General features: G+C 46.7%; 1 protein-coding gene across 1 annotated transcript; it reads right to left on the bottom strand.

Moving 5' to 3' along the window:
- Positions 1 to 1,008: 1,008 nt before the first annotated feature.
- Positions 1,009 to 2,926, bottom strand: ADRB1 (adrenoceptor beta 1). The gene has a single exon (XM_015867370.2). It carries the CDS (start codon positions 2,876 to 2,878, stop codon positions 1,604 to 1,606), a length of 1,275 nt encoding a protein of 424 aa, XP_015722856.1. The 5' UTR covers positions 2,879 to 2,926; the 3' UTR covers positions 1,009 to 1,603.
- Between the last annotated feature and the right edge of the window lie 8,033 nt (positions 2,927 to 10,959).

Genomic DNA, 10,959 nt, shown 5'->3' with positions numbered 1-10,959 from the left:
CGGTTACGGAAAGAGAGCGTCCTCATTATCAGGCTGGAAACACCTTGTCGTTAGCCACTGGTTCTAAGGGAAGTCGGCAGACTTTGGTGCAACAGAAACACAGTTTTACAATCCCGTGTCAGGGAAAGCCATTAGATAAGTTGTGTTGGTAATCTGAGCCATCTCTGGGGAAAAACAAACGCTGCTCTTCCCATTATAGGCAGGTATTGTTTCGAAACCTATAGAGACACGCTTGCTTGTGCTGCAATGGCATTTATTGCACATCGACTAATTACTTACACAGTAGTAAATTGCACCAGAGTATAAATAGGTTATAAAACACACACAGAGAGGAGAATGGAAACGACACACAAGTGCTAAAATAACAGCAGATTCACGCGGGCACTTGGAAATAAAAATAATAGAAGTCCCTTCAGATATTTTAATTTATAATACGGATCTATTTACAGTACCTTCATAAAATAATATAAAAAGTCACTCTCTCAATAAAACCACAACAGATCAGACAAAACCAGAAATCACTTGCAGGCTCGGTGTTGTCGAAACCTCCATTTCATCTTTAATTTGCGTGTGTGGACATGTGCAAGTAGCATCTTCAAATAACTTTGCAATCCTTAATACTGTGCAAAAAAACCCAGCTTTGTTGCCGTTTCCCAAAGATGTGCAGTAAAATCTTGTTGTTGCCAGGGTGAGTTTTTTTTTCCCCCCTGTCCATCCGTAATTACAACAAACAAGCTGCAGAAGGCTCATTAACTCCCCCCCCCCCCCCTCCTCCTCCCCTTTCCCCTAAAATACTCCTAACGGTAGGCAAATGCGCTGTTTAATATAAACACGGCCCATTTATTCCCCTGTACAATATGCACAGTTTGAGGTAGAAGTTTCCCAGCCTGACCGCTATTGTCTGGCCAAAGAGATAAGCACAACAACTCACTGGTTGCTGATGCAGAGGGGGGGGAAAAAACAAAAGCAGAAGAGTTCGGGTTGTTCGGGGTTTGGTTTTTTTTTCCCTTTCAAAATAGATCTGTGCTCCTGCTTCTTAACTTTGTCATCACTTCTGCTCGGCAGTAGAGGGGAGCACACACAGCGACCACAGGTTTTGGACTGCTCTCGCAGCAGATGAGGCGCAGAGCACCTGCAGCTCCAGCCTCACGGCTGGGATCGGCTGTGTTGCCGTGTGTGTAGGACCGCTGCGGGAGCCTTCGGGGTCACAGCTCAAGCTGCTGCTGCCCTCGGGGTGCAGCCCCAGTCACTGCCCAGCCCTATGGAATCACAGCATCACAGGGCTGTGATCATCCCACTGCTCCAGCAGCTACCGGCACTGTCCGGGGAAAACTCGCCCGTGGGATGGGACTTGGGAAAGCGTTTCTCTAGCCCAGCCTCAGCTAAGCCTCCCTCCGACCCAAATATAACCTGGTTAGCTTTGGGACAGGCTGTTTATTTGCTCCGTTCTCTGCTCAGTGGGCTTCCTGTTTGCTTTAGGTTCAGATGAGGTATGTCGGATACAATTCACCTGCTTTTTTATTCATCAGTAAACACGGGCTCTCTCCCCGCTCATCCCTTGCCTGCGTTCCCCAGCCGTGGCCGGCCCCACAGACCCACCCCCCTATACCTTAGACTCCGAGCGGGATGTTTTGCTATGTCTCTCCTCCAGGCTTGACTCACTGCCGCCCCGCGTGCCCCCGTTGCAGTCGGACCACGTCCCCCCTGGGCTGTGCTCAGGGGAGCCCAGGGTGCTGATGAAGCCCCCAGGCAGCGGGGCGGGTTGGCCGCCTGCGTGCAGCCGCCTGTCGGCTTTGCGGGGGAAGCAGAGCAGCCTCTTGAAGGCCTTACGGAAGTCTGGGCTGCGGCAGTAGATGATGGGATTGAAAGCAGAGTTGGCGTAGCCCAACCAATTGAAGAAAACAAAGAGCCAGTCTGGCACCAAGTCTCTGTTGAAGACGTTGACAATGTTCACCAAGAAGAAAGGGAGCCAGCAGAGGGTGAACACCCCCATGATGATACCCAATGTCTTCAGAGCTTTGTGCTCCCTCATGGCCATGACACGGGACGTCTTCCTCTTGCTGGCGCGGCCGTTGCCGAGGATGGGCTGGTGGTGAGGGAGAGGGGGTGGCTGCGGCTGCTCCTGGCTGCCATAGAACCGGCCTTCACAGCGGTCGATCTTCCTGATCTGCTCTTTGGCCTCCCGGTACACCCGCAGGTACACGAAGATCATGATGAGGAGGGGGATGTAGAAGGAGATAATGGATGAGGCGATGGCATAAGCCCGGTTGGTGACGAAGTCGCAGCAGCCTGGGTCCTGGTAGCACTTGAGTGCCTGAGGGTCCTCATCCCGCCACCAGTGCATCATGATGGGTAGGAAAGAGACCAGGGCGGAGATGGCCCAGACGGTGCAGATGATGCCCTTGGCCCGAGCCCTGGTCATCAGGCTCTGGTAGCGGAAAGGCGAGGTGATGGCCAGGTAGCGGTCGATGGCGATGACGCACAAGGTCTCGATGCTGGCCGTCACGCAGAGCACATCTATCGATGTCCAGCACTCGCAGAGGAAGGAGCCCCACAGCCAGGTGCCCCGCACCACCAGCGTGGCCCCGAAGGGCACCACCAGCAGCCCCATCACCAGGTCGGCACAAGCCAGCGAGGTGATGAAGAGGTTGGTGAGCGTCTGCAGCCGCTGCGTGCGCCCGATGGCCGCGATCACCAGCACGTTGCCGGCCACGATGAGCAGCACCACCAGTGCCATCAGCAGGCTCATGCCCGCCTCCCACTGCTGCGACAGCAGCTCGGCGGACACCTGACGGCTCCCGGTCGGCGCCGCCGTCGCCCCGCCGCCTCCGGAGCGGTTGTGGGGGCCGCAGTCGGGCGGCAGCCACCCATCGCCCATGGCTGCGGGGCGCTCCGGCCGCGCCGCACCGCGGGCAGGCAGGAAGGCGGCGCCGCCGCCGCTGCCGCCGCAGCAGCCGCCGCCCCGGGATCCGCATGGCCCCGCACCGCGCCGCCGAACAGCACCGCCCCGCCCCGCCCCGCAGCCAATCGGCACCGAGGGGCGTGAATTTAGTACAAAATCACATTATAAACTTTCACGGTCTTGCACTCCTCGAGCTCACTCAGGCAGTGGGAAGCAGCGTGAGGGTACCGTGCGGCTGTTTGAAGTGCTAATCATGGAGCATCATCTGTCATCCGCTCAGATCACTTATTGCTGTAGTATCCTTATATAGTTAACAAGCCGCCACCCCACAATGCCGGCTCTCTGCCATCGCGCTGTGCTGTCAGATTGCCACCTGGAGACCCCGTCCTGCCCCACAGGCAGATAAGCTTCAGGGCTGCAGGAGTAAAGGAAATTGCCAGCGAGGATGCCACGAAGCAGAAGCAGCCTCATCTTGCCCTGCTTCCTTGTATCTCTGTTGGTTCAACAAGTGTCAATGTGGAACGCCAGATCAGAGCTGGAGCCAGAAAGTCTTTGGGAAACAATGCATCTGCAAAGGGAAAAATAAGCAAATTTATGATTTCTGTACAGAACATCCCTCTGGCCCTTACTGCCAGCCTGCAGCCAAATACTGACTGTAGGCTTAACCCCTTTCAGAGCATTACTTCTGCAAATCTCCTTGAAGTCAAATTTTCCTTGAATTTCACACTGCTCCTTAGCATGATTTTAACACAGACCTTTGTTTGCATTTTACTTAAGGATGTCAGCGCAGGAGAGGGACTTCAAAAAACTGAACTGAATTGTTTCTACTTGCTGTCCAGATCACGGTTTTTAATGGGCACCTAATTTATTTTTCCCTTGGAAGTCATTTTAAAAAGCCACTCAAAGCACTGGTAGTAATTAGGACAGCTCGGTTTGATGTTGCAAGCAATATGGCCTGTGTGGCTGGTGGGTGAGGGAGGATCTGGCAGAGGTCTGGGGAGAGCTTAGTGAAGGATGATGGGGCTGGCAAAGGAGCAGAGTGAAGAGACCACTTCAGCTTGTTGAAGACATAATCTCTTAATGTAGCTGGAGGAAGAGAAAATTGTTAGGGAAGGAGAGGAACGGGTGAATACAGGGAGATTTAGTGAGTGGTAATATGATGAAAGGGCAAAAATGATAGAAGTGACTGAAAGGATGTCAGTCCCATTAGGTTACCTGGAGTTTTACCACTCTTACCACTTGGGCCCTTATGGTTAGACTTGATAAAGCTCAAAATCTCAGTTTTGGATCAGACAGCATCTTCCTTGTGTTGGTCCGGTCACACCCTCACTGCAATTGAATTATAGCACTGTCATTAATAACATAATATCAGCTTAAATATCAGCTGTTTGTTCTTTTAAGGCATTAAGCAAAGCCCACGGAAATGCCTGGAAGGACTCCCATCGATCTCAGTGAGTTACATGTTACTGTCCTTCCTCCCTCTCTGGAGAACCATGTAAAGGCAAAGGAAGAATGCATTCGCTGTCATGTTTTCTTCTCTCTATCCTCCTAAATCCCTTTGTAAACTTAACATACATCAAAGAAACTGTTTTGTATTGGTTATCCAGACAGCTTCCCTAAAACCTGAGCTGAAGACAAGCAAATGAGACACAGCTCCGCAGGCCGTCACATGAAGCAATCAGGCTTCGCCCGGGCTGCTCTGTCCCAGGAAGAAGCTGTCATTTGGCTGCATTCACATTGGACATTTGTTATTGGAGGAACAGAGACACGATGGAACGTTGCCATGAGATCCATGTCTCTTGTTTTTAAAATAAACATCTTGGCTTTGACTTGACGTTTATTTTCCATAAATGCCTCAGCTTTAATTTGGCATTTCTGTGGCAGCAGGAGACTGTTTTCCTGTGACAACATGCAATTCCATTGACATTATCTCTTGATTGCATGTGACAGTGCTCCAAGCACAGTATAGAACTGCTTTTAGTTGAACAATGCCATGAAAATGTAATCCAAGTGGATTTAATACCAGAAGAGGACGTACTTTCCAGCCCCATTCCATTGGCGTGACACCATGGGGACATGAGGTACATGTGTGGCAGGGTGAATTGGGTTAGTGAGAGCATATTGGGATGCCTTGGGGGATCCTGTTGAGCCTTGGTGTGCCCAGGTTGGTTAGCGTGTACAGAGATTTTTTAGTAGTAGTTTGAAGAGATCTAAACTGGTCTGAACGCATGCAGATATGGAGAGAGCCCACTGCAATAACCCAGCCTTGCCGGGCACTTACAAGAGTGCTGAGTCATTAATTACCTTCAAGTGATTAAAGATGGGCTGTGATTCTCTGTCTTTCTCCCATACATACTCCAAGCAAAAAGGTGCAGAGGAACAGCCAAGATGATGGCCTTATCTCCTGAAATCTGTGTGGTGCTTCTGCTCGCAGGTTAGACTGCAGAAGAAGGCTGTTAGCCTGCTGAGCTCAGCTCTGCTTAGTCCTCCCGGAATGGACCCAGGATCCTTTTTCCCAGCGCTCCTCATAGATGCAAATCGTGAAGACTGATTTTCTTTGAGGATTGAGGACAGGTTTCTATTTTTCCTGTATTTAATAAGGGTTGTGACCTTTTTTTTTTTTAATCCTATCCACAACTTATAACAAATGTAGAGTCCTGGACTAATGTCTCATTAGATGCATGAAGGCAGGGGCTGTTACTACTTTGGAGATAAGCCTCTTTCACAGAGTAGACTTAGACTTGTAAAAGCAAAAGAACTTTGTACTGGGAGTAAAACTTGACGCTCATGCTGGGCTGTATGTACTTGTCATACTTAAACCTAACTGAAAGGGAGTCATACCAATTTAGGAAGCTGAAGTGCAGGCTCCTTGCCTATCTGGCCGATAGTTTCTACCTTTCCCTCCTCCATACACCTCACAGGAGGTCCTTAGTTCAGCATGTTTGTATCTCACTCTGGAGGAGTTCCTTTTTCACCTATCTCAGTGACACTTTGGCATTTCCATGATTCCTGGTGTTGTTGACTAGACTTTTAATTGATGTACAGTTCTGGTACAAGAACAAGCCAGAATTGGTGTTTATGGAAGCAGTTTTAATTTTGCTACTGATAAAATGTTCATAAAGTTAATCTCTCTTATTTGCAGCCTAGACTAGTATTAATTGGGAGCAATAATGATATAATCTTCATCCAGAGTATAACTAAGAGTTGTCTTTAAGTGCTTCATTTTCCAAGTCTCTCTCTGTATTTACAGGTATTCTGATGTACAGACTCCAATACTGAGACAGTGGCACTGTGAGAACAGTCTGACTAAGGATGCCTCTTTTTTAAGCATCAGCAGTTCCTTTGGGAGCGATAGTGAAACATTTTACAGCAGATCAGAAAACTGGTGATGGCCAGAGGCTTTCTTTATAGGAGGAGAATGTGGTTGAGAGATCAGAGCACAGGAGTGATGTCTAGGAGCCCTCTGAGATTTCCTTCCAGTCTATTCTTGCTTCAACGTGCTGGCTATATATATTCAGATTGGGTATTAGGAAACATTTCTTCTCAGACAGAGTGGTGAGGCAGTGGCACAGGCTGCCCAGGGAGGTGGGGAATCACTGTCCCTAGAGATGTGAGAGATGTGGCACTGAGACACATGGTTAGCGGGCACGGTGGGGATGGACTGGGGTTCAACTAGATGATCTTTGAGGTCATTTCCAGTGTTCTGTGATTCTGTAAGGAGATAATTTACTACCACATATCAGAGCTTACCCACTTGTAGAATGAAAGCTGAATGCTTTAGGAAATACCATCTCGCATTGACAATGGAACATGAAGCGAATCCTTACCAGCACCTGTTGAGGTGTGGATGTGAGGTGGAATGGAAAGGCATGACAATGGTTTGAGTGCACAGTTGATGCACTAAGAATTCTTTTCCTTCCTTTTCTAGTCATGGAGGACTACAGCATGCAGGCTAATGGCTGGGACATGCAGAAAGATGGTGTGAGGTGAAACCAGCATTTTCAGATGTTTAGAAAATCTGCATGTGTTCCAGATAGCAGAAGACTGAATTTAGCAGCACAGCCGTGGCTCAGAGCGACTTTGAAGTTGGATGGCCCCGTGTTGCTGACTGAATGTCTCTAGATGTAGGACCAAGGCTTTAGATCCTGTAGGGAAATGGATTAAAGCTCCCACTGGGAGAAAATACACTCTGGAATATTTTTTTAAGCAAAAAAAAAAAAAGTCAATTGCAGTTCATGCTAACTTAAGGCAGTGCCCTGGGAAAGAGCTCTGAATAGCTGATACTGTGTTGTAACATTTGAGAAAGGGTTATTCCCTTTTAGTGGCATTAAGGGTGCATTTTGAAGCTTTTGGGGGATGCTGAGTTGTAGATTTTATTTTTCAAACAGTAATTGCTGCCTGTTAGCATCCATTTGTAGTTCTGTGCATCCTCTCAGCAAGCCCTTAAGAACATATTGACTCGCCCTGCCACATGCTCAAGTGGATGCTATCTTTACCTCTCCTTGCATAGATCAAAGCTGTTTTAAAGCAATGAGGGATGCACCCCTCCAAAAAGTGTGGGGACTCCAACTGCTTTTATTTGGAGCGGGTAATCACAAGATTAGCTGAAAGAGAAAGAAAACAGTAGGATGCATCGATGTGAGGGGGCCGACATGCGGAGCTATGTGAGGTTGATGTTATGTTATACCAGGCAACCCAAAAGCTGAAAAATCAATGTATGGAAACCTATGGAACAACTTTGATCTTATTCTGTGTTGTCTTTTTCTTAACCCATTGTTTTGGACCACTGATAAATGTGTTAGATCCCTAGTTCTGGAAACTTCTATGTAGGTTTAGACATCATTAATATTAATCTTAGATATAGTCAATTCACAGCATAGAGTGAAATCTCCTGCAGGCCACTTGCCACAGAATAAACTGCTGGCTGGTTCCTACCTCAGATGTAGGTAGGGTACCTTGTGCCCAAGTGATGCCGGGCCCTGGCTGCCTTGTGGAATGCTGGAGTCCTCCAGTAGGTGTGAGAGAATTGCTGGCATCTTGGCACAGCCACTTCTGAACACTTTTGTTGTGGCGTGGGGCTGCCCTATGGAGAGCAGAAGGCAGATGTCAGGTGTAAATGAGGCTTCCAAAATTCACATTTCTGAGGAGTGCAGAGCAGTCACGGGATTCAGGCTTCTCCAGGTTGGATTTCAGTGTGCAGCATCCCCGGGGGTCAAGTATAGGTTCTGTGTTTTAAGACATTTGAACCACTGCCATTCTCTCAGTTCCCATGTTTAGCTTGTTGCTCACCAGTTTCCCCAAATTAGTTTATTGTGTTGCTACCAAACACACACAGGAGAAGACTTGTGCTGTTATTTCCCTTATCTTTGTTTAAAGAGCCATAAAATTAAGACGGCAGCTGCCAGCTTCATATCCAACCAGACAAGATACACAAGTGATAATGAACTGAATGTGAAGTGAGGGGAAGAACTTGCATAGTTCAGCATCATTTTATAGTCATTAAAACGCAGCTGTAATGCAAGCACTTTGTCTCTGTCTGGCCCATGCAGACTCATGTAAACTTGGAGTGGTGTTTACTTTGTGAAGAGGTCTGGCATTAGTTCCTTCAAGGATTAAGTGAAAAATCAAAGCCCCACACTGCCAAGTCTGTTCAGCTAAGCTCTAGTCATTGAAGTATGGGTTGGACTCTTTGGTAAAGCCCCAGGACTGGTCATGTTCTTCATGAGAGCTGTGACCAGATGCAGATCTCAGTGTATCTGTATCCTCCCTGCCCATACCAGTGACCAGGTAAACCACCAGATTTCTAGAAGGCACTAAAATTCCATTCTTCGGGTGTTGGCCCAAAGCTGAAGGATGAGACATCTTGAAGTTTCACCTCAATCAACTAATAAGAGCCTAATAGTCTTTATTCACAGGGATACAAAGAAAGTAAAAAATCAGTTGTTAGAGCATCACTGACAAATCAGTTTGTCAAAATGTTCCTTTGAAGTGGCCATTAAAATAGACAGAATATTTCTGCAAACACATTGTTGACTTCTGCTCTGGGAAAATGGTCAGAGCCAATGATGAAAGTAATGCTCCTGCCCCTCCTAACCACTCTTCTCATTGGCTTGAGACACCTTTGCTGACCATTTCTAGGTGGCCTTGATTCTGTTGGTTTGGATTATGCTGTTTGTCACATGTGAATGTTTTTCTTCTCTCTATCATAAAATCATGCTGAGATAGTGAAAATTATTTCACCGTTCACAAGGTTGCTTGTTTATTTGTAATAGCAACTTATATTATGATAATTAGGCTCTGCAGGTAGTGGCTTGCTTACGATGGCAAATCTTCTGTTTGGGTGGTACCCATTGGGAAGCATCTCTTCAGTCTGCATCCAACAGCAGATACCTGGCATGGAAGTTGAAGTCCTCAGCATTTCTGTTTCCTGGAGAGAAAGTGGATAAATAAGTACACCTTCTGCAAATTTGGCCAAAATGTAAAGTTAAACGTTTTGATGAAGTGATATAAGTAGAAATAGAGCTAAAGGAATCCTAGCTCTGGCTTTGGTCTCAGTGTTTCTGTTCTCATCATAACTTGGCCCAAAGTCTGTTCTGAGCCAAATTACAGTCAAGTGTTCAAAATTCTGCGTTGAGTTGGCATTGGAATACGACTGCTGTGAGACTGGATCTGATTTTCTCTCTCTGTGATGGGCTCCATAAAATGCTGAGCAGCAGAGCACAACCCTGATGTCAGCCCTGTGCTGGCAGCTCCTTTCCATCCCTACACATATCCACCTTTCCTGACAAAGTGGTGTCATCGCTGGGGACATCAAGGCTTCTCCACTGATGGTGAAGTCTGGAGCCCCTCCCAGACTTGCTCTTCCTCACCAGTACCTACATCCAGTCACAGCCTCAATGAAGTGATTTTAAGGTCTTGAATCTGAAGGGATGGCAGAAGAGAAGTTCTGACCCTGCCTGGCAGTCAGATAATCCCAAATTGTCAGGCAGTGAAGTGTATATAGCCCCTGGCATGATTAAACCATCAATGAACAGCCACCTTGAAAATTACAAAGCCTTCTTGTCAAACTCCTCAAGCTGAAATTAGTTTAAGTTATGAAAGAGGAGGAAACAACATAACAACATCCAGTGTTATTGTTAGTAACCTCCTCAACACAACGCCTCTTCATGGACACATCCCGAACAGCATAAAATGCATTTCTCTAGAGATGGCATTCTCTTTGGCAACAGAGCTCTGCAGTTGCCTCCTTAACCAGTCTAGTTTTGTTCAGGCTGATTAAACATTGTGGAGTCATTCCTGAGTTCTATCTCCATTTTCATTGTAAGGGTCTAATTTTAAACTCAGTTTAACTAGACCTCCCATTTCTTCCTCTTCTTAAATCAATAACGTAGATTCCTCACTGCGGCTTCAAGCTACATTCATTTATGATCAAGTGGCATAAGAGACACCCACAGGAAACTCTTGGTGCACCTGATGTTTGTATGCATGCCTTTGGGCAATAAGAAAGACTAATCTCTTTTTTTTTGCTAAGTTTTCTCTGTTAGCTATTATACTTAATGCATGTAACTCTCTCACATCTGAGCTGCAGAAAATTACATCTGCCAATTATTGTGTAAGGTGTTTGTGACAATGCCATAATTGCATCTAATAAAGATTGTCTCTTTCCTCACAGGGCTTTTGTGAAGCTGAATAGCTGTGAACCACTTTGTAATCCTCATCTGAATGGCCTTCGATACACTAAATAATATTACTACTTTACACAGCAGCACTGGTACTGAGAGTTCTCTGTGTTCTACCTGTTCTTGAGAGTAACCACATGCTGCTCATCACAGCCTCAGAATATGAAGCTGCTAAACTCACAGTTAGCTTAGGTATTCTCACTCAGTAAACACCTTGTTCCTTATTATTTATTTATCTCTTTATTCTGATGTCTATCCAGAAATGTGGTTTTGGTTCTTTTTTGCACATCAATATTTCATAATAATTCAAGGAGTTTATTTATGCAAACATCTCTCAGGCCACAAGCTCTCTGTAATCTCTTTGCCTTTCCAATTGCT

Source organism: Coturnix japonica, chromosome 6 (genome assembly GCF_001577835.2).
Source record: "Coturnix japonica isolate 7356 chromosome 6, Coturnix japonica 2.1, whole genome shotgun sequence".
NCBI lineage: Eukaryota > Metazoa > Chordata > Aves > Galliformes > Phasianidae > Coturnix > Coturnix japonica.
This window is presented reverse-complemented; position numbering and strand designations above follow the sequence as displayed.

Coding starts and splice junctions, on each gene's coding strand:
- ADRB1 (XM_015867370.2), bottom strand. CDS start 2,878: ATGGGCGATGGGTGGCTGCCGCCCGACTGCGGCCCCCACAACCGCTCC.